The sequence below is a fragment of the Chiloscyllium punctatum genome, chromosome 11 (genome assembly GCF_047496795.1).
Source record: "Chiloscyllium punctatum isolate Juve2018m chromosome 11, sChiPun1.3, whole genome shotgun sequence".
Lineage (NCBI taxonomy): Eukaryota > Metazoa > Chordata > Chondrichthyes > Orectolobiformes > Hemiscylliidae > Chiloscyllium > Chiloscyllium punctatum.
In genome coordinates this window covers 17,735,026-17,759,458 of record NC_092749.1, presented here as the reverse complement: position 1 = coordinate 17,759,458, position 24,433 = coordinate 17,735,026, and the positions used below count along the sequence as shown (strand labels likewise).

General features: G+C 46.5%; 1 protein-coding gene across 7 annotated transcripts in view; it reads left to right on the top strand.

Annotated features, from left to right (window-relative positions):
* The first annotated feature begins 7,266 nt into the window (after positions 1 to 7,266).
* Positions 7,267 to 24,433, top strand: part of wdr27 (WD repeat domain 27) — a 491,161-nt gene continuing 473,994 nt past the window's right edge. For 5 of the 7 annotated variants that reach the window (XR_011961786.1, XM_072580376.1, XM_072580374.1 and 2 more), the window contains exons 1-5: positions 7,267 to 7,458; positions 14,638 to 14,827; positions 17,756 to 17,897; positions 19,000 to 19,124; positions 21,115 to 21,228. Coding sequence is in view for 6 of the 7 variants with exons in the window: in XM_072580376.1 (XP_072436477.1) it covers positions 14,639 to 14,827; positions 17,756 to 17,897; positions 19,000 to 19,124; positions 21,115 to 21,228 (570 nt within the window). In the remaining variant the exon portion in view is untranslated. The remainder of the gene's footprint in view (positions 7,459 to 14,637; positions 14,828 to 17,755; positions 17,898 to 18,999; positions 19,125 to 21,114; positions 21,229 to 24,433) is intronic. The other 2 variants (XM_072580375.1, XM_072580377.1) reach the window with 2 other exon arrangements.

The following is a 24,433-nucleotide window of genomic DNA, read 5'->3' as shown; positions in this document are numbered from 1 at the left end:
TTTTTTTTGGAGTCAGTCCCCTGTGTTAAGGAGATTCCGAGTCCCCTGTTTCTATATATTTTTTGTGAGTGTGCAAGAGCAAGATACAGTGAAAATCACCAATGAAAACAAATTTATTAACATTCCACCACCAGAAAAGACAAAAGCTGTGAGGCCAATGAACCAGTATCCCCTGTTTATATATTTTTTAACTCTTGCAGAAGTATCTTCAAGCAGCAGCAGTAGTGGTGGTGATGGTGGTCGATGCAGCTGAACATAGCCCAAAGAAACAAAAAAGAAACACTAAAAAGTAAGGCAATGTCTCCAGTCGAGAGAACATTTCCCTGCAGTACACTGGCTGTTGTTAGCCAACTTCAGAGTCAGTCACCTGAACTGAGGAAATGCTAAATCACCTGTTTATATATTGTTTTGCTCAGAGTCAGTCCCCTATACGAAATCCCCTGTTTATATTTTTCTTTTCAGAGTCATTCCCCTGGGATGAAGAGAGTCCAAATCCCTGTTCATTTTTCTGTGTGTGTATATGTGTGTGTGTGTGCACAGATGCAAGATACAGTGAAAAGCACCAAGTGAAAACAACTTTATTAACATTCCAGCACCAGAAAAGAGACCCAAGGTTAATGAACCAGTATCCTCTGTTTTTTTTCTTTATTTGCTTTTTCTCTTTTGTTGTGTTTGTGCAGGTGTGAGACACAGTGAAAGATAATGTGTACAAATCTTTATTCAATTTCCACTACCAGGAAGAAAGGAAACACCAGGTGGCCAGTGACAAGCAATACCCTTCTCAGAGGGCAATGCTGCATGATCATATAGTGAGGCAGAGGGCATGGATCAAATCAAAATAGAGCTGGAGGAGGAAATAATACACTCCACTCCCTGCGGTGCCCACCTTTCCCTGAAAATTTTGAGGGTGTTGGTGGACACCTCTACTCTGACACATGGAAGAGGGGCAGACAATCATCCATAACGACCCCCTCCAAGGCCCGCTGCCTGGACCTGTTCATGGCCAGTTTGGCCAGGCTCAGGAGCAGACCCACGAGGAGGTCCTCTGACCTACCCTCACCCCTCCGCACCGGGTACCCAAAGATCAGGAGCATGGAACTGAAGTGCAACCAGAAACAGAGGAGAGAGTTTTTAAGGAAATCAAAAAGGGAGTGCAAGTACCCACATCCAATATGTACATGGTACACAGACTCCACAGAACAAGCAGTTGGGCTGGGAGTCCATGAACCACTGCTATCTGCGGTTGCAGGGGACCGCTGCATGTAGCACCCTCCACCCCAGATCCCCAAGAGAAGGGAGGGGGACTTCCACGCGAGAACCCTCCACTGGGAATCCCCACCAACCGGTGGCAAATGGGCGCACCAAGGCGTGCCCAGGCGGTGGATGGTGTGCAGCAGCAGCCTGTACAAGGCCTGCCATGATACGACGCTGCAGGGGATGAAACTAAAATTCCGGAGGCAGCTCAGGTTGTGGGGCACTGGCTCCTTTTTTTTCCCTCCTGTTTACTTTTTGTTTTTTTTTGATTACCCCCACACTACCATCTAACTGCAGTAGTATTTATCTATTCCCCCGCACCCATGTTGCGTGAGACACAGTGAAAGACACAAGGTACACGAATCTTTATTCAGTTTCCACCACCAGGAAGAAAAGAAACATCGAGTGGCCAGTGACAAGCGGTGCCCTTCACATCAAAGGGCAATGCTGTGTGATTAAACAGTGAGTGGGGAGGGCAGGGATTAAATCAAAATAGAATTGGAAGGAGAAATAATTCATTCTACTCCCTGCAGTGCCCACCTCTCCCTGAAGGGTGTTGATAGACACCGTGTTCTCCTTCTCCAGAGACACCCGGGCTCTAACGTAACTGCGGAAGAGGGGCAGGCAGTCGGCCCTAACGACCTCCTCCACAGCCAGCTGCCTGGACCTGTTTATGGCCAGTTTGGCCAGGCCCAGGAGCAGACTCACAAGGAGGTTTTCAGACCTGCCTTCCCCCTTCTGTACCAGGTGCCCAAAGATGAGGAGCGTGGGACTGAAGTGCAACCAAAAGCAGAGAAGGAGGTGTTTAAGAAAATCAAAAAGGGAGTACAAACGCCCACACCCAATATATACATGGTCCACGGACTCCACAGCAGAACAAGCAGTTAGGCTGGGAGTCCGTGAACCACCGCAATCTGCGGTTGCAGGGGACTGCTGCTTGCAGCGCCCTCCACCCCAGATCCACGAGAGAAAGGGGGAGGACCCCTGTGTAGAGAGCCCTCCACTGGGGATCCTCACCGCCCGGTGACAAATGGGCACACCAATGCGTGTCCGGGCGGTGGATAAGGGAGAAGAGGTGGACGTTGTGCAGCAGCAGTCGAAACAAGACCTGCCTTTTTACGTCATAGAGTCATAGAGATGTACAGCATGGAAACAGACCCTTTGGTCCAACCTCTTCATGCTGACCAGATATCCCAACCCAATCTCGTCCCACCTGCCAGCACCCGGCCCATACCCCTCCAAACCCTTCCTATTCATATACCCATCCAAATGCCTCTTAAATGTTGCAATTGTACCAGCCTCCACCACTTCCTCTGGTAGCTCATTCCATACATGCACCACCCTCTGCGTGAAAATGTTGCCCCTTAAGTCTCTTTTATATCTTTCTCCTCTCACCCTAAACCTATGCCCTCTAGTTTCTGACTCCCCAACTCCAGGGAAAAGACTTTGCCTATTTACCCTATCAATGCCCCTCAATTTTATAAACCTCTATAAGGTCACCCCTCAGCCTCTGACACTCCAGGGAAAACAGCCCCACCCTGTTCAGCCACTCCCTATAGCTCAAATCCTCCAACCCTGGCAACATCCTTTTAAATCCATTTTGAACCCTTTCAAGTTTCACAACATAGTTCCAATAGGAAGAACAGAATTGCACGCAATATTCCAACAATGGCCTAACCAATGTCCTGTACAGCTGCAACATGACCTCCCAACTCCTGTACTCAGTACTCTGACCAATAAAGGAAAGCATACCAAACACCTTCTTCACTATCCTATCTGCCTGCAACTTTCAAGGAGCTATGAACCTGCACTCCAAGGTCTCTTTGTTCAGCAACACTCTCTAGGACCTTACCATTCAGTGTCCTTAAAAGGGACAAAACTAAAATTCCGGAGGTAGCTTAGGTTGTAGGGCACAGATTCCTGGGGGAAGTACGGGACCTTGGGGCCAACACAGGCTACTTATTTTTGTTTTCAGTGACAAGCAGTGCCCTTCACAAAAAAAGGGCAATGCTGTGTAATCTCCTGTTTATATATTTTTTTCTTTTTATTAACCCCCACACTACCGCCTAACTGCGGTAGTGCTTATTTTTTCCCCAGCACCCATGGTGTGTGTGTGTGCAGGTGTGAGACACAGTGAAAGACACAAAGTGCACAAATCTTTATTCAATTTCCACCACCAGGAAGATATGAAAAACACCCGAGTGGCCAGTGACAAGCACTGCCCTTCACATCAAAGGGCAATGCTGTGTGAGCAAAACAGTGGAGGGGAGGGTAGGGACTAAATCAAAATAGAGTTGGACGGGGAAATAATGCACTCCACTCCCTGCGGCGCCCACCTCTCCCTGAACGTCTCCAGGGTGTCGGTGGACACCGCGTGCTCCTTCTCCAAGGACACCCGGGCTCTAACGTAACCCCGGAAGAGGGGCAGGCAGTCGGCCCTAACGACCCCCTCCACGGCCCGCTGCCTGGACCTGTTGGTGGCCAGTTTGGCCAGGCCCAGGAGCAGACCCACGAGGAGGTCTTCGGACCTGCCCGCCCTCCTCCGTACCGGGTGCCCGAAGATCAGGAGCGTGGGACTGAAGTGCAGCCAAAAGCAGAGAAGGTTTTTGAGAAAACCAAAAAGGGAGTGCAAACACCCACACCCAATATACACGTGGTCCATGGACTCCACAGCACCACAGAACAAGCAGTTGGGCTGGGAGTCCGTGAACCACCGCTATCTGCGGTTGCAGGGGACTGCTGCATGCAGCACCCTCCACCCCAGATCCCCGAGAGAAAGGAGGAGGACTCCCGTGTAGAGACACCTCCACTGGGAATCCCCACCGCCCGGTGGCAAATGGGCACGCCAAAGCGTGTCCGGGCGGTGGATGAGGGAGAAGAGGTGGACGGTGTGCAGCAGCAGTCTATACAGGGCCCGCCTTTTTACATGCTTAAAAGGGACAGGTTGTGGGGCACAGATTCCTGGGGGGGGGGGGAACGTACGGGACCTTGCGGCCAACACAGGCTACTTATTTTTTTTTTAATTTTTTTTAGAGACACAAAGTGCTGGGCCTGTTTATTTATTTATTTATTTATTTATTTTTTTCCTTTTTTCTAAACCCCCACACTACCGCAGTTAGGCGGTAGTGCTTATTTTTATCCCCTGCACCCATGGTGTGTGTGTGCAGGTGTGAGACACAGTGAAAGACACAAAGTGCACGAATCTTTATTCAATTTCCACCACCAGGAAGATAGGAAAAACACCCGGGTGGCCAGTGACGAGCACTGCCCTTCAAACCACAGGGCAATGCTGTGTGATCAAAACAGTGAAGGGGAGGGTAGGGACTAAATCAAAATAGAGTTGGAGGGAGAAATGATGCACTCCACTCCCTGCGGCGCCCACCTCTCCCTGAACGACTCCAGGGTGTCGGTGGACACCGCGTGCTCCTTTTCCAAGGACACCCGGGCTCTAACGTAACCCCGGAAGAGGGGCAGGCAGTCGGCCCTAACGACCCCCTCCACGGCCCGCTGCCTGGACCTGTTGATGGCCAGCTTGGCCAGGCCCAGGAGCAGACCCACGAGGAGGTCCTCGGACCTGCCCTCCCTCCTCCGTACCGGGTGCCCGAAGATCAGGAGCGTGGGACTGAAGTGCAGCCAGAAACAGAGGAGAAGGTTTTGGAGAAAATCAAAAAGGGAGTGCAAACGCCCACACCCAATATATACATGGTCCACGGACTCCACAGCGCCACAGAACAAGCAGTTGGGCTGGGAGTCCGTGAACCACCGCAATCTGCGGTTACAGGGGACTGCTGCGTGCAGCACCCTCCACCCCAGATCCCCGAGAGAAAGGGGGAGGACACCCGCGTAGAGAGCCCTCCACTGGGAATCCCCACCGCCCGGTGGCAAATGGGCACGCCAAAGCGTGTCCGGGCGGTGGATGAGGGAGAAGAGGTGGACGGTGTGCAGCAGCAGTCTATACAGGGCCTGCCTTTTTACATGCTTAAAAGGGACAGGTTGTGGGGCACAGATTCCTGGGGGGGGGGGGGGGGGGGGGGAGAAACGTACGGGACCTTGCGGCCAACACAGGCTACTTATTTTTTTTCTTCCTTTTTTTTTCCCACACTACCGCCTAAGTGCGGTAGTGCTTATTTTTTCCCCAGCACCCATGGTGTGTGTGTGCAGGTGTGAGACACAGTGAAAGACACAAAGTGCACAAATCTTTATTCAATTTCCACCACCAGGAAGATATGAAAAACACCCGAGTGGCCAGTGACAAGCACTGCCCTTCAAACCACAGGGCAATGCTGTGTGAGCAAAACAGTGAAGGGGAGGGTAGGGACTAAATCAAAATAGAGTTGGAGGGAGAAATGATGCACTCCACTCCCTGCGGCGCCCACCTCTCCCTGAACGACTCCAGGGTGTCGGTGGACACCGCGTGCTCCTTCTCCAAGGACACCCGGGCTCTAACGTAACCCCGGAAGAGGGGCAGGCAGTCGGCCCTAACGACCCCCTCCACGGCCCGCTGCCTGGACCTGTTGATGGCCAGTTTGGCCAGGCCCAGGAGCAGACCCACGAGGAGGTCCTCGGACCTGCCCTCCCTCCTCCGTACCAGGTGCCCGAAGATCAGGAGCGTGGGACTGAAGTGCAGCCAAAAGCAGAGGAGAAGGTTTTTGAGAAAATCAAAAAGGGAGTGCAAACGCCCACACCCAATGTATACATGGTCCACGGACTCCACAGCGCCACAGAACAAGCAGTTGGGCTGGGAGTCCGTGAACCACCGCAATCTGCGGTTGCAGGGGACTGCTGCGTGCAACACCCTCCACCCCAGATCCCCGAGAGAAAGGGGGAGGACTCCCGCGTAGAGAGCCCTCCACTGGGGATCCCCACCGCCCGGTGGCAAATGGGCACGCCAAGGCGTGTCCGGGCGGTGGATGAAGGAGAAGAGGTGGACGGTGTGCAGCAGCAGTCTATACAGGGCCCGCCTTTTTACATGCTTAAAAGGAACAGGTTGTGGGGCACAGATTCCTGGGGGGGGGGGGGGGGGGGGAAACGTACGGGACCTTGCGGCCAACACAGGCTACTTATTTTCATCAGCCAGTGTCTCCTGATTGGCTTCCTCATCTCCCCTCCCCCAACCTTATCTTAAATCAACTCTCCAACTTGGCACCGCCCTCTTGAACTATCCTACCTGTTCATCTTCCTTCCTAACTATCACTCCACCCTCGACTCTGAACTATCAACATCACCCTCCCACCTTCATCTACCTTCTGCCCATCCCCACCCCACCTCCTCCCATTTATCACTCAGCCTCCTTGGGACCCCTACATTCCTGATGAAGAGCTTATGTTCGAAATGTTGACTCCCCTGCTCCTCAGAATTATAGACAGGCTGTTTGGAGGTCTCTGCAGTTCCTCCAATGCCTTACTTCACCTCAGCATTTTCTTGACAAAGTCTCTAGAGGATGGTCAATCTTCATTTTGGTTGACAGACATATTTGACTTCTCCAGGGCTACTTTCAGGGCATTCATAACAAGTTTCTGTTGCCTTGGGAGTGTCCTGACCCAACTGAGTTTTGAATAGAGCAGTTGCTTCAGAAAGATATATAAACAACACAAAGACTGTTATGGTGATCTGATAGCATCCTTATCTCTGAGCAATGAGGCTTGGGTTCAAGGCTCACCTGCTCCAGAGGGATGCAGTAACATCTCTGGGCTGCCTGACTGTAAAATATGTATAAGGAAAAATGTTCTTGTACAACAGAGGTGACTTAATTGTTGCTAGGCAGGAAGTTATTTTGTAAGTTATTATATTTATTCTAACAGGTAGTTTCCCACAAACTTTATACAAAAAAGGTACCACAATTGTGCATCATGGCTGGTAAATACCTGCTACGTTGTTTTTGTTTCTCTGCCACCATGGTTTCAGTTCTCAAGAAGGGTCAGTGGACTCGAAATGTTGAACTGCTTCGGTTTTGAGTTGGTCAGCTTCCGCCCTGATTCGCCGTACCTTTTCGACCCTCGTGACGTGCCGTCGCATGGGCACCGCTGCCATGGGAGACGGGGAGCCGGAGCGACGCTGAGGGGAGGCGGGCCTCGGTCATCACTGGAGTGCGGACCGCTCCCTTGTTTAACGCCTCGCAGCCAGACACTGCGGGGTTCTGTGGCGGCTGGAAGAAGCGGCAACGAGGAGCCAAGTCCGCGAGGCACTTCATCCTCGACCCGGAGAGTGAGCGGGGATGGGAATGGCGCTGGGCTGGGGGGAGGGGGGAGAGGCCGGACTCTGACACCAACCGCCGGCGCACGTGCACGGACACGCGCGCAATCCGCGAGCCTCCCGCGGCACGTGGACCTGCTCGGGAACGTGCGGCACCTCGCGACACACTGCACAACGTTTCTCGACATTGGATAACCAGACTGGGTACTGGGTATCCCATTGGGGGGCATTGGGTAACCAGACTGGGTACTGGGTATCCCATTGGGTGACATTGTGTAACCAGACTGGGTACTGGGTATCCCATTGGGTGACATTGTGTAACCAGACTGGGTACTGGGTATCCCATTGGGGGGCATTGGGTAACCAGACTGGGTACTGGGTATCCCATTGGGCGGCATTGGGTATCCAGACTGGGTACTGGGTATCCCATTGGGTGACATTGGATAACCAGACTGGGTACTGGGTATCCCATTGGGGGGCATTGGGTATCCAGACTGGGTACTGGGTATCCCATTGGGGGGGCATTGGGTAACCAGACTGGGTACTGGGTATCCCATTGGGTGACATTGGATAACCAGACTGGGTACTGGGTATCCCATTGGGGGGCATTGTGTAACCAGACTGGGTACTGGGTATCCTATTGGGGGGCATTGGGTATCCAGACTGGGTACTGGGTATCCCATTGGGGGGGCATTGGGTAACCAGACTGGGTACTGGGTATCCCATTGGGTGACATTGGATAACCAGACTGGGCACTGGGTATCCCATTGGGGGGCATTGTGTAACCAGACTGGGTACTGGGTATCCCATTGGGGGGCATTGGGTAACCAGACTGGGTACTGGGTATCCCATTGGGGGGGCATTGGGTATCCAGACTGGGTACTGGGTATCCAATTGGGGGGCATTGGGTATCCCATTGGGGGGGCATTGGGTATCCAGACTGTGTACTGGGTATCCCATTGGGGGGCATTGGGTAACCAGACTGGGTACTGGGTATCCCATTGGGGGCATTGGGTAACCAAAACGTCGATTTCGAAGCTACTTGGATGCTGCCTGAACTTCTGTGCTCTTCCAGCACCACTAATCCAGAATCTGGTTTCCAGCATCTGCAGTCATTGTTTTTACCGCATTGGGTAACCAGACTGGGCACTGGGTATCCCATTGGGTGGCATTGGGTAACCAGACTGGGTACTGGGTATCCCATTGGGTGACATTGGATAACCAGACTGGGTACTGGGTATCCCATTGGGGGCATTGGGTAACCACACTGGGCACTGGGTATCCCACTGGGGGGCATTGGGTATCCAGATTGGGCACTGGGTATCCCATTGGGGGGCATTGGGTAATCAGACTGGGCACTGGGTATCCCATTGGGTGACATTGGATAACCAGACTGGGTACTGGGTATCCCATTGGGGACATTGGGTAACCACACTGGGCACTGGGTATCCCACTGGGGGGCATTGGGTATCCAGACTGGGCACTGGGTATCCCATTGGGGGGCATTGGGTAACCACACTGGGCACTGGGTATCCCATTGGGGGGAATTGGGTAAACAGACTGGGCACTGGGTATCCCATTGGGGGGCATTGGGTAACCAGACTGGGCACTGGGTATCCCATTGGGGGGCATTGGGTAATCAGTTTGCGCACTGGGTATCGCATTGGGGGTGCATTGGGTAACCAGGCTGGGTACTGGGTATCGCATTGGGGGGGCATTGGGTAACCAGACTGGGTACTGGGTATCCCATTGGGTGGCATTGTGTAACCAGACTGGGCACTGGGTATCCCATTGGGGGGCATTGGGTAATCAGTTTGCGCACTGGGTATCGCATTGGGGGTGCATTGGGTAACCAGGCTGGGTACTGGGTATCGCATTGGGGGGGCATTGGGTAACCAGACTGGGTACTGGGTATCCCATTGGGTGGCATTGTGTAACCAGACTGGGTACTGGGTATCCCATTGGGGGGCATTGTGTAACCAGACTGGGTACTGGGTATCCCATTGGGGGGCATTGGGTAACCAGACTGGGTACTGGGTATCCCATTGGGGGGCATTGGGTAACCAGACTGGGTACTGGGTATCCCATTGGGGACATTGGATAACCAGACTGGGTACTGGGTATCCCATTGGGCGGCATTGGGTAACCCGATTGGGTATTGGGTATCCCATTAGGTGGCATTGGGTAACCAGACTGGGTACTGGGTATCCCATTGGGCGGCATTGGGTAACCCGATTGGGTATTGGGTATCCCATTGGGTGGCATTGGGTAACCAGACTGGGCACTGGGTATCCCATTGGGGGGCATTGGGTAATCAGTTTGCGCACTGGGTATCGCATTGGGGGGGCATTGGGTAACCAGACTGGGTACTGGGTATCGCATTGGGGGGGCATTGGGTAACCAGACTGGGTACTGGGTATCGCATTGGGGGGGCATTGGGTAACCAGACTGGGTACTGGGTATCCCATTGGGGGGCATTGTGTAACCAGACTGGGTACTGGGTATCCCATTGGGGGGCATTGGGTAACCAGACTGGGTACTGGGTATCCCATTGGGGGGCATTGGGTAACCAGACTGGGTACTGGGTATCCCATTGGGGGCATTGGGTAACCAGACTGGGTACTGGGTATCCCATTGGGGGGCATTGGGTAACCAGACTGGGTACTGGGTATCCCATTGGGGGCATTGGATAACCAGACTGGGCACTGGGTATCCCATGGGGGTGGGTGGTGGGGGGCATTGGGTAACCAGACTGGACACTGGCTATCACATTGGGGGGGCATTGGGTAACCAGACTGGGCACTTGGTATCCCATTGGGGTGGCATTGGAAAACCAGACTGGCACTGGGAATCCCTTTCGGGGGGGCATTGTATAACCAGACTGGGCAGTTGGTATTGCATTGAGGGGCATTGGATAAGCAGACTGGGCACTGGGTTTCCCATGGGGAGTGGGGGGCATTGGGTAACCAGACTGGGCACTGGGTATCACATTGGGGGTCATTGGGTAACCAGACTGGGCAATTGGTACCCCATTGTGGGGGCATTGGAAAACCAGACTGGGCACTGGGAATCCCTTTCGGGGGGGCATTGGATAACCAGACTGGGCACTTGGTATCCCATTGGGGGTATTGGATACCCGGACTGGGCACTGGGTACCACATCGGGGGCATTGGGTAAGTAGACTGGGTAAAAACAATGACTGCAGATGCTGGAAACCAGATTCTGGATTAGTGGTGCTGGAAGAGCACAGCAGTTCAGGCAGCATCCAAGTAGCTTCGAAATTGGCGTTTCGGGCAAAAGCCCTTCCCGAAACGTCGATTTCGAAGCTACTTGGATGCTAAGTAGACTGGGTGCTGGGTATCACATTGGGGGGCATTGGGTATACAGGCTGGGCATTGGAATCCCATTGAGGGGCATTGGATAACCAGACTGGGCACTGAGTATCACAGTGGGGGCATTGGGTAACCAGACTGGGCACTGGGTATCCCACTGGAGGGCAAAGGATAACCATACTGGGCAATCGTTATCCCATTGGGGGGCATTGGATACCAGACTGGGCAATGGGTATCCCATTGGAGGGCATTGGGTAACCAGACTGGGCACTGGGTATCACATTGGGGGGGCATTGGGTAGCCAGACTGGGCACTGGATATCCCATTGAAGGGCATTGATATCACATTGGGAGGCATTGGATAACCAGACTGGATACTGGGTATCACATTTGGGGGCATTGGGTAACCAGAACTGGGTATTGGTATTCCATTTGGGGGGAAATGGATAACCAGACTGGGCAATGGGCACCACATTGGGGGGCACAGGGTATCCCATTGGGGGGCATTGGGTATCCAGACTGGGCACTGGGTATCACATTGGGAGACATTGGGTAACCAGATTGGGCACTGGGTAACACATTAGGAGACATTGGGTAACCAGACCTGGCACTGGGTATCCTACTGGGGGGTATTGGATAACCAGGCTGGGTACTGGGCATCCCATTGGATGGCATTGGATAACCAGACTGGGCATTGGGTATCCCATTGGGGGACATTGGGTAACCAGACTGGGCACTGGGTATCACATTGGGAGGCATTGGGTAACCAGACTGGGCACTGGGTATCACATTGGGGGCATTGGATAAGCAGACTGGGCATTGGTATCACATTGGGGGCATTGGATAACCAGACTGGGCACTGGGTATTTCATTGGGGGGGGGGGGCATTGGGTAACCAGACTGGGCACTGGGTATCACATTGGGGGCAATGAATAACCAGACTGGACACTGTGTATCCCATTGGGAGGCATTGGATAACCAGACTGGGCACTGGGTAACCCATTGGGGGGCATTGGATAACCAGACTGGGCATTGAGTATCACATTGGGTGTATTGGGTAACCAGACTGGGCACTGAATATCACATTAGGGGGCATTGGGTAACCAGACTGGGCACTTGGTATCACTTTGGGTAACTAGACTGGGCACTGGGTGTCCCATTGTGGGCACTGGGTATCCCATTGGTGGTCATTGGGTAATCAGACTGGGCACTGGGTGTCTCATTTGGGGGCATTGAATAACCAGACTGGGTATCACATTGGAAGGCATTGGGTAACTAAGCTGGGCACTGGGTATCCCATTGGGGGACATTGAATAACCAGACTGGGCACTGGGTATCACATTGGGAGGCATTGGGTAACCAAACTGGGCACTTGGTATCCCTTGGGGGGGCATTGGGTAACCAGACTGACAATAGACAATAGGTGCAGGCGTAGGCCATTCTGCCCTTCGAGCCTGCGCCACCATTCAATATGATCATGGCTGATCATCCTTAATCAGTATCCTAGGCACTGGGTATCCCATTTGGGGGGCACTGGATAACCAGACTGGGCACTGGGTATCAAGACAGGTACTGGGGAACCAGGCTGGCCACTGGGAACCAGGCTGAGCACTGAGTAACCTGATTAGACACAGGGGAACTAGACTAGGCAATATGTATCAGATTGGACAATGAGAACTAAATTGGAAGCTAGGAGCCAGGTAGAACATTGGCTAACCAGACTGGACACTGGGTAACTAGACTAGACATTGCAGAACTAGAATGGATACTGGATGACCAGAGGACAGGGAATGAGACTGAACATTGGCTACTAGATTGGATACTGGGGAACTAGACTGGATGCTAGGAACTAAACTGGACACTGAGCTTAACAGATTGGGCACTGGGGAAATCGAACCAGACTAGACATTGGGGAATTAGAATTGATACTGAATTATCAAACTGGACTGTAGGGAACTAGGTGGGCTCAGGGGAATCAGAGTGGACACTTGGGAACCAGACTGGGAAACCAGTCTAGCTTTTGGGAAACCAGACTGGACACCGGACTTGACTATTGATACTGGTTTGGAAATTGAGTAACCAGACTGGACACTGGATAACTAAACTAGTGAATGTTGGGAAACCAGACTGCATTGGCTAAGCAGATTGGATACTGGGGAGCCAGATTGGTCATTGAATAACCAGTTTTGACAGTGGATAACTAGACTGAACACTGGTTAATCAGAGTGGCCACTGGGGAACTTGACTGGGCATTGGATCTAGACTAGGTATTAGGTAGTCAGATTGGGCATTGGGTAACCAGACCATGTTGCCTACTCTCTGCCACTAGAATGGGAATTGGGCAACAAAACTCTATTCAATGCCCCTATTTTCGGTTATCACCCTGGATAACTAAATTGTGCTCCCCTGTCACAACATATTCTATGCCACAAAATTCAGAACTGGGTAACCAGACCATGTTCTCCATTCTATGCAATCAGACTAGATGCTGAACAACCAGACTGGGCATTGAGCAACCAGTCTGAGTCCACCCACCCCTCCTGTCTGTCTATCACCAGACTGAGCACTGAGCAACCAGACCATGTGTCCCACACTCTCTGTCACTGACATGGCCCTGAGCAAACATATCATTTCTTGCTCTCTCTTCAACCAGGGTGGGCACTAGGCACCCAGACCATGAAACTCATCCTCTCTGCCACTAGACTGAACACTGAGAAACTTGATTATGTGTCCTCCACTCTCTGTCACTGACTTGACACAGAGCAAACATACAATTTCCTCACTCTCTTTTCTACCAGACTGAGTTCTGGGCATCCAGGCCATGAACCTCCTCCTCTTTGCCACCAGACTAAGAACTAAGCAAATAGACCATGTGTCGCCTACTCTGTGTCACTGACTGGCTAGAGAGCAACCATGCTAATTCCTTGCTGTTTCTGCAACCAGATTGGGCACTGAGTGTCTGTACCACGTGCCCACCACTCTCTGCACAAGTCTGGACAGTAAAATTACAACATTTAAAAGGCATCTGCATGGGTACATGAATAGGAAGGGTTTAGGGGGATGTGGGCCAAGTGCTGGCAAACACTTAATTAATGCTGACTACATTAATTTTAGGGTACCTGGTCGGCTTGGACAAATTGGACTGAAGGGTCTATTTCCATGCTGTACATCTCTATGACTTAATGAGAAACCATCTATTTGGACTGTGAACTAAACTGAATAGCCTTCATCTGATGTCCAGAAGCATGACTTTGGTAATCTGTAACGGGATGCCCCCTCCATTACTGTAGCCTGTCTTGGTCTGCAATTCTCTAACCTGCAACAGGGATTACTTAAGATTTAACTTCAAATCAGAACTATGGTCTTCTGCTTTTGCATTCATAACTTTCCTATAATTAAAGCTGTAGGAGGAAAGCTGTAGATTGGGATGTACGTGAGTGGGAATACTTGTTTACATTTGCCACTGTGCTTAAGTATTCAGTATCAGGATCAGGCTGGACAGTGGCAGGGATTGTGGATGAGTTAATTAGAGTGGTCAGTGGGATCAGAATTGAGATTTCCCTGGGTGGATTTGGGAATTGTAAACCATTTAGATTCATGAATGGAATTCTTGGCAAAATGAGTTTACAATCTGTTATCTTGTCAAGGGAGACTTGTGGGCAGCACTGGTCCTTCTTTGTATTCAAAGAGAGACACTGACACTGAGTCATTCTGGCTTCATGTGACTTGATATATAGTAATGTTGGCAATGGTATTTTAATGCATTAAAGTAGAGATGGTGCCCAATTCCTATTTGATATTTGTAAAACTCCATTATTTTATGGTTGCAAATTCGATAATGCTTCTCATTTTATTTTTAGAATGTGGGGAAGTACCACTATCCACCAGAGTGTGAAAAATGATTATTTGAAAGAAATTATTACAGAAAAGCATTGTGTTCAGTCCAGTACTCCATTGTCACATATTCAACTTGCTTGCTGCTGGAAATATTGTGCTTTCCCTTGTGATAAACAAGTGTGTGTTTGGAATGTCCACAATCCTATCCTGCAGGTAATTTTCTTTTCAGAGAAATGTGGTCTAAGAATACAGTGGGTCAAGAGCTTTGCTAAGTAGAAATTGGATTGAAATTAAATTCATATTAATTCACATTTGACAATAGTGTTAATATATTTGCTCATTTGGAATCACAGAGTTTAAAAACAAAAGGTCAGTTTAATACTATGTTATGAGTGGATGAGCAGGGTTTAACTGACTCTTTTAGGGGCAGCACGGTGGCTCAGTGACTCAGTGGTTAGCACTGTTGCCTCATAGCAGCAGGGTCCTTGGTATGATTCCAACCTCGGGCGACTGTCTGTGTAGAGTTTGCACATTCTCCCTGTAGGTAAAAACAATGACTGCAGATGCTGGAAACCAAGTTCTGGATTAGTGGTGCTGGAAGAGCACAGCAGTTCAGGCAGCATCCGAGGAGCAGTAAAATCAACGTTTCAGGCAAAAGCCCTTCATAAGGAATACAGGCAGACAGCCTGAAGGGTGGAGAGATAAGTGAGAGGAGGGTGGGGGTGGGGAGAAAGTAGCAGTGTTTATGCCCATTTTTAAATATCAATTAAAAACTATTTTTGAAAAGCAGGAATGACCATAAGCTCAAATTAGTGCCAAATAGTGGACTGATTTTATGCTTAGGACTAGAATTCACTGCAGACAGGACTAGAAGTTTTGAAATTTATCACAGCAGATCTTTCAGGTTATTTAAATGCTTACTTTGAATTCTGGCATCCTGAACTGAACAGCCATATAGTAGCTGTTTAGCCATATCTGTAGCTACAAGAGCAGGTCAAAGGCTTGGAATTTTATGGCAGGTAACTCATCTCATGATTTCTTAAAACCAGTCCACTTGTCAGAAATGTGATGGAATACACTCCACATGCTTGGATGAATGCAGCTGCAACAGGTTCGAAACCATCCAGGCCAAGTAGTCCGCTTGGTTGGCATCTTGACCACCAACCTCAACATTCAGTCCTTCCATCAACAATGCTCAGTGACATTAGTATGCAACATATGCAAGATGCACAGCAGCAATTATTCAAACTTCCTCTGACAGCATCTTTTAAATGTGCAGTCTTTATCATCTAAAAGAACAAGAGCAACAAATGCTTGGGAATGCCAAGCCTGCCAATTTCCCTTCATGCATCATCCTGAACTGGAAATATATCACTGTTCCTTCACTGTCAGTGGATCAAAATCCTTGAACTCCCTCCGTAACACCACTGTGGATGTACCTGTCCTTCATGGACTGCAGTGGTTGAAAAAGATGTTTTACCATTACCTTCTCGAAGCAATTGGAGTTGGGCAACAGATGGACAAACCAATACACCTACACCTTGTGAAAGAACAAAACATAAGTTGGCAATATGATTACGGGTGATAACTCTGCACCATACAAAATTCGCAAATAGTCAGTAAAAACATAAATTAGTTTTCCTTCGTTGTTGAGGGATATATTTTCAACTTGCTGCCTTGGTTTAAAATGCTTTGCAGATTATATTTCATCCAAAATTGAAATTAATTTCAATCACTGTGAAAATTGAGCTGATTGTATAAAGGGTAACTGAATTACAGTGCCACTGTGTATTCCTAGGTGGCAAATTGAAAATCCAAACTATGTTGTTGAGTGACAGTGATCATGTGAGTAACACTATAAATGGTTTCTGATTCAACATAGATATTAATAAGCAGGACAATTTGTTGAATCTAATCCCAACCATGCAGGAAAAAACAATAATTTCCTCTCACTTCTTGAATAACTGCTACGTAAAAAAATTCCTGTGCAGCTGGTTGTCCTTTGGTAGGCATAAAATTGCAGTGTCACCATGGGGTCCCAGCCAATTGGCTGCTGTCATTTGCCATTGTGCCTTAGCTTTAGACATTGTTTTCTTTGATGCTTTTTTTCCATTATCATGCAGAACAGTGCTGTGAACTTTGGAGAGACCATTTCAGTTGCTTGTTCCTTTGATTGCATAGGGAGAGGGTCCCAAGCAATTTTCAGGTTTCTGCAAGGAAAATTAAAGACCGTTCACGTCAGACTCCAGAGATCTCCGTTACACTGATGTCAGTTGACTGTTGGATGATCCATGACTAAGACTTTGGATGTATAAATCTATGCTAGCACTTTAATGATGTAAATACAGCTGACTAGCTTGAGCTCTTCTTTAGTGATAGATGGAGCATGTAAAAGGTTGGCTGTGGGTTTTTCTCGTATCTTGGAGGCACCACAAATAATCTAAGAAATTTAATGTATATCAATGCCTCAGTACAAAATCAGTTACATGTGAATATCCTTGCAAAGAAGCAACACTATGCTGCCTTTACTCTGTAGTTACACTAAAAATTGCAGAAATAAACGCTCTTCACATATTTTTGCTATCCTGGTGCGACTTTCAAATAACCATATGATTTTTGGTTGAAGTCATCTGTTTTTTTAAGGCTGAGTAGCTTGAGTTTTATAAATGAACATGCTACTGAAATGAATGGTTGACAAATATTAAAAAAATCCTACAGTGTTATTTGCATATAAAAGCTGTGTGTTCATTCATTTTTCAAAACAAGTGTGAATTTGATTCTCCAGGGGTGCTTTTCTTCAAATAAAACATTAAGTTGCAGATTGTTTGGGTATGATATATGTTTGCTTATCTTCAAATAAAACATGGAGTTGTAGATTGTTTTAGTATCATGGAACAAAAATCAGTCTTGTTTGTTTAGAACCAAGTTTGGCTGCCTCAGTTGGGTGGGAAATAGGTTAAAGTAGCAAACAATCGCAGTAACATGGAGAAATTAATAATCCAGAATCTTTCCATCCTAGTTAATTAATTGTATTTTATTCAGTATGCCCTGCGTTTGGAATATTCTGAATGCAGTGGTTCAAGTCCATGTTCTTATTTAAGTCTAAAGTAATTGATGGTTCCATGCATCTATTTTCTATAGACCTTGGAGTTAAAAGGCCACCATCAATCAATTACTGCACTGGCATTTGGAAACCACAATGAACCAACACTTCTGTGTTCTGCAGCTGAAGATTATGTCATTATATGGGATGTGGAAGCATGTCGAATGAGTCTCCAACAAGGTTATACATTATACTAATATGTTGCAACAATTAAAGCACCAAGGATGATTAATTATTCATCATGTGGACAGTGAGAAAGATGGAGTTATTTTATGAAATCTCGATACAGGGAAAAGTTATTTATGCTTAGATAGTGTGGAGCAGTGACATGGGATTGTGCTATTGCCAATTTAAGTTGTACACTTGTTAAGATAATTTAGGAATAATAGAAAAATCAGTGTCTAGACAGAATCAGGGATGGATGACCATGATGGTAAAAAATGGATAACAGTGAATCAACAGCATCTCAACCAAATTTTATTTCCATTTTAGGCAATGATTTGCCATTGTCTCCTTTACACTATCCCACAAAGTCAAAACCATCCCAAATATGTGGCAACATTGTGAATAATTGCAAGGAGATATCCTTTATTTGGTATTTCTAGTGAAGTCAGAATCATGAATCTGTAGTTCTCCCTTACAACAGAAGAAATTACATGACTTCATGATACCACAACATGCAGCAACCATATTTAATGATACTGAAATCATCTCCTAACTTTTGTTCATTTCATATTATCAACATCCCAATGTCACATGCTTTGATCTTTAGAATGATTTACTGTGCTTCTTCTTTAAGGATAAAATATGTCTTCTTGTCATATATCCAAACCATTGGTTTACATAGTTAGAAAAGGAAACTCTTGTCTTCTAATGGGACATGGGGTTAGTGCAGGAAACCGGTGTTGAAGTAGAAGATCAACCACGACCTCACTGAATGTGGGAGCAGACTCGAAGGGTCACCTGGCATTCAGTGAGATCGTTGTTGATCTTCTACTTCAGCACCAGTTTATTGCACTATCCCCATGTTAATCATGAGGAGCAATGCAATACTCTTCCCACTGCCTGAAGAAATTTCCTGTTTCCTTCCCTCTGTATATTTTTTAATCCAGTGTGCTGAATTGTACTTAATATTTTCTATTAGTGTTGTCTCCTCTGTGTCACATTGTCAAATATCTTCTGCAACTCTGTTTAGAATGTAGAAAGAATTACTGGTCACTAAAGCCTTGGCTTAATATCTGTAATTTTTGTGCTTCTGTAATTTTTGATTTGATACTTGCAGGCTTGGACCCTAGAGGAAATGTTGTAGGAACCCTGCTGGGAAAAGTTTTATATTTATGCTTTAGTCCAGATGACCAAACCTTGATAACCTGCGCAGACAACAAAATCTATGTGTTGAACTGCAAGGTGAGTTTAAAAACATCATTATTGCTTACCTTATTTTAGAGCTTAGTGAAACTGAATTATTGCCGTCAGTTTTAACTCCTAGGATGGTTCAAGTTGGAGAGCAGGTAAATGCAGAGTGCATACATAGGCCTGTATTTTCGGCCCAGTTTATCTTAATTGCCAAGCTTGTCTGCATGTTGCTTATCTGCTGCTCATCCAAAACAGATAGAAAGTGGCAGATGCCTGCCTGGTTTAGCCAGTCACAGAACAACTGGCTGCTACCAAAGCGGCACTGGACTCGAAACGTTAACTCTGTTTTGCTCTCTTCAGATCCTATCAGACCTGTTGAGTTCCTCCATCACTTTTCTGTTTTTCTTACAGATTTCTATCATCTGCACTTTTTTTGTTTTTACCAAAGTAAGGGGATTTGAGAATGTATTGCAGAAGGGAAGGGGTGATGAGTCTGTAAAATGAGAAGATGGTGAACCTTGTGAGGTCCCTCTTAGAATACCAGACTTCAGAGCAGAAGAGGTGGTCTTTGTATCCAGGGTTCGAAAAGGGAAAGTGGTAGAAGTGCGTTTCATTTATTGAAATAAAATTTTAATTTCATCCAGGCAGAAAACCTAGACCATTGTGTCACCAAGCTTCTCCCTACATTTCTACACTTAAATAGGAGGGTCTTTCTGGAGTAGATGAAGGAGAGAACGGGGAGTATTTGTCAAGTGGTGACTGCTACTTCTGGAGAGAAAGATTTCTTTGAAACTACCCAATATACAATATTACTCAATCCTAACATTAATAAACCTCTTCACCTGCAGTAGTGTGGCATTTGAATTCACATAATAAGTTGGTTTTCTGAGTTGTCTAAGTGTTATTGCAAAGTTAATGGTGCCCTGCATATAATTTGCCATGCGAACAGAAGTTGAATATAATTCTGTTCAGTTAAGCTGGCAGAACAACATTTAAGGACATTATATTGTTAACCCTTGATTATTATGCTGTTATAATCATATAATGGTTCACCAAGGAGGTCATCCATTCCATTGTTTCTGTGCCAGTTCTCTGCAAGAGAAACTCAGCCAGTACCATTCCCTTTTTTTTCCACAGGAGCCCTGCATTTCTTTCAATTTTGAAAGGCACGATTGACTCTGCATCCACCGCACTCTTAAGGTGTTGCATTCCTCATTCTAACTATTTACAGTGTGAAAATGACTTCCTTCATGTTCTTTTGGTTCTTTTACCATTCACTTTAAATCAGTGTCCTTTAAGTCACAATGAAAACCATCAATGGAAACAATTTCTCCAATCTACTCTGCCCAGACTCCTCATGATTTAACCTATTTGAAATCCCCTCTGAAGCTTCTCTAAGGAGAACTTGCCCAGCTTTTTCAATCAACCTGTACAACTGAAGTCTCTCATCCCTGGAACTATTCTTAAAAATCCTTTTTATGCCCTTTGCAAAGCTTTACATCCTTCCTAAAGTGTGACATCCAGAATTGGACACACTGCTCCAGTTGAGACTATGTAAAGGTTCACCGTAACTTCTTTGATTTTGTAGACTATACCTCTATTTATAAAAATCAGGATCCCATATGTCTTATTAACCTCTTTCTTAATCTGCCATGCCAACTTCAGTGACTCGTACATGCATCTCTCTGGGTATCCTAGCTTTTGCACCCTTTTTCCTCATTTGTTCCTCTTTCCTCATTCTTTCCATCAAAATATATCATTTTAGATCTGTATGCAGAAACTTGCACAACCGTCATGTGTATCCTCATCCATTAAGTTATTAAGCATATTTAATGAATTAAAATAATGATCTAAATCTTATGCATTTTTCTTATGTATAGTTAAAGAAAGTTAATCATCAATTTTTTAATAGATTGTTAATGATGAATAAATACAACCTTTTAACATTAACATGCGGGTGATAGGATATTAGGTTAAAAAGAGAAATATATAATCTTGTAAAACTGGCCCACTCATATGGCAGTGTTTAATGCTCCATTAGCAGGAAGATATTTTGGCAGTCTTAGAAGGTCATCTTGGTGTGGTAACTGCTGCAGAGTTTTGCCCTTGGCAATCGAACATACTTGTATCGATCTCTGAAGACAGGACTTTTAAGGTATGGAGGTTCCAGTTTTACATTTTTTCAAAATATAAAGCTGTTTTTCTTCTAGAAAATCATCTCTAGTATTTCCAGCCTTGATGTGCTCAATCAGAATATATCTCCAGTTTTCTCCATAAACTTGTCGATCTCCCACTCCTTTCTCATGGTATTACCTACTTTGTTAATGTGTATTTTCCAGCCTCCAAAGACAAGTTATTCACTTCACAGATTTAAAAATCACACAACACCAGATTATAGTCCAACAGGTTTATTTGGAAGCATGAGCTTTGGGAGTGCTGCTCCTTCATCAGGTAGGATCATAAGACACAGAATTTATGGCAAACGATTACAGTGTCATGCAACTAAAATGATATATTGTTAAACAGCAGTCTAGGTTTGTTCAATATATCATTTCAGTTTCTTGACACTGTAATCCTTTGCTATAAATTCTATGTCTTATTATCCTGCTCCACAGCTACCTGATGGGCGGAGCAGTGCTCCAAAAGCTACTGCTTCCAAATAAACCTGTTGCATTATAACCTGTTGTTGCATGATTTTTAAATTTGTTCACCCTAGTCCAACACGGGCACCTGCACATCATGACTTCACAGATTGATCTTTGCCGCATTTATTGTCATTTCTAGCTCTTCATACTAAATTCAAACCATAACTACAAAATGTATCTTTGCCAGTGCTAGCAATTAAAGTGACTCTATCCATTTGAATCACATTTCCTTTTCCTGTACACGTTTAATTTACTTCTCATTTCTGGTTAAATTATGCTGCAATTAGCGAGTTTTGAGAAGATTTGTAGCTCAGGTTGAGGTTTTGGATGTAGGTTTGCTCACTAAGCTGGAAGGTTCATTTCCAGATGTTTCGTCACTCTACGAAGTAACATCTTCAGAGGGCCTCAGGCGAAGCAATGCTGAAATTTCCTGCTTTCTATTTATACGTTTGGGTTTCTTTGGGTTGGTGATGTCATTTCCTGTGGCGAAGTCACTTCCGATTCCTTTTCTCAGGGGGTGGTAGATGGCTTCTAACTCGATGTGTTTGTTAATAGAGTTCCAGTTGGAATGCCATGCTTCTAGCAATTCTCGTGCATGTCTTTGTTTGGCTTGTCCTAGGATGGATGTGTTGTCCCAGTCGAAGTGATGTTCTTCCTCCACTGTATGTGAGGATACTAGTGAGAGAGGGTCATGTCTTTTTGTGGCTAGTTGGTGTTCATGTATCCTGTTGGCTAGTTTTCTGCCTGTTTGTCCAATATAGTGTTTATTACAGCCCTTGCACGGTATTTTGTAAATGACATTAGTTTTGTTCATTGTCTGTATAGGATCTTTCAAGTTCATTAGCTGCTGTTTCAGTGTGTTGGTGGGTTTGTGGGCTACCATGATGCCATGGGGTCTGAGTAGTCATTTCCGAGGTGTTTTTGATGTAGGGGAGAGTGGTTAGGGTTTCTGGACGTGTTGTGTCTGCTTGTTTGTGTTTGTTGCTGAGAAATCGGTGGACTGTGTTCATTCAAAAAGAATGAATACCCATTCTTTTTGGATACACGGTATAGGCGATTTTCCTTTGCTCTGCGTAGTTCCTCTATGCTGCAGTGTGTGTTGGCTCATTGAAATGATGTTCTGATGCAGCTTCGTTTGTGGGTGTTAGGATGATTGAGTCTGTAGTACAATATTTGGTCCGTATGTGTTGTTTTCCTGTAGACGCTGGTTTGAAGTTCCCCATTAGCTGTTTGCTCTACTGTGACATCTAGGAATGGCAGTTTGTTGTTGCTTTCCTCCTCTTTAGTGAATTTTATGCCAGTAAGGGTATTGTTGATGGTCTTGAATGTTACCTCTAATTTGTTTCACTTAGTGATGACAAAGGTGTCATCCACGTATGGACCCAAAGTTTGGGTTGGATGGTTGGCAGAGTTGTTTGTTTAAGTCTCTGCATTACTGTCTCTGCTAAGAACCCTGATATTGGAGATCCCATGGGTGTTCTGTTGGTTTTTCTGTAGGTTTTATTGTTGAAAATGAAGTGTGTGGTAAGGCATAGGTCCACTAGCTTGATAATACTGTCCTTGTTAATGAAGTTAATGGTGTTTGGTGTATGTGTTTTTGGGTCTTCTAACAGCGTAGTCAGTATTTCCACACCCTCCTCATTCCTGAAGAAGGGCTTATGCCCGAAATGTCGATTCTCCTTCTCCTTGGATGCTGCTTGATCTGCTGCGCTTTTCCAGCAACACATTTTTAAGCTCTGATCTCCAGCATCTGCAGTCCTCACTTTCTCCTAGTCAGTATTTCCTTGGCCAGGTTAATGTTGATTGATGTAAACAGGGCTGTTACATCAATGGAGGCTATTATTTCATCATCTTCTATCTTAGTGTCTTTGGTCTTCAGGAATTCTTGGGTGGAGTGGATGGAGTATGCTGCAATTTCTTTTCAATGACCACTTCTAGTAGGGCACTCGTAATTTGAAGTACGGGTAATTGCATTCCAGTGAAACGTCCCTTAACAGATAATTGCTTAATAGAAATAATGGGGTCGATGGGAAAAGTGGGGTTAGGGGCAAACCGGCCAAAGATACACTCACGATTACTCAAAAATCACCCAAAAGTCTGATGTAAAGTATGGCACAGCCTGAATGAAGGTTGAAATCATAATTATTAATGAAACAAAATTAAATTTAACACAGTACATTTAAAAAATGTAAGAAAGCTAGTCTCGGTACAGTACCTTTCATAGAAAGCTGCTCTGTTGGCAGCTGAAGGTGCATGCGCAGAATGGCACGAAGACTGGCGCTGACATTGTGCATGCACAGAACAGTGCAGAGACTTCGGCATGGACATTGGTGCATGTACAGAACAGCATGAAAACTGGCACCAATGTAGTGCATGCGCAGAATGTTGTGGAGATCCTGGCACGAAATGAAATGCACAAACTATTGGAATTGTGCTATTGCGAACAGAGGTAAGCGTTCTCAAAAAATACCATTTCCTAATTCTTCCGCGATGCTATAGCCAAATTGTGCTGCCAAAACGCGCATCATACCAAAACTACCTGTACACTGTGAATGAGAAAGCATCTATGTACCATTCCTTTGCACTGAGTCAATGGGGGAGAAATTCAATTCACATGCATCTTTCTGAAAAGCTGATGGCCAGGACTCTAAAACTACTTAGTGGAAGGGCAGTGTTCTCCTCAGTTGCCCTATTAATAATCAAAGCTTGTCTAAT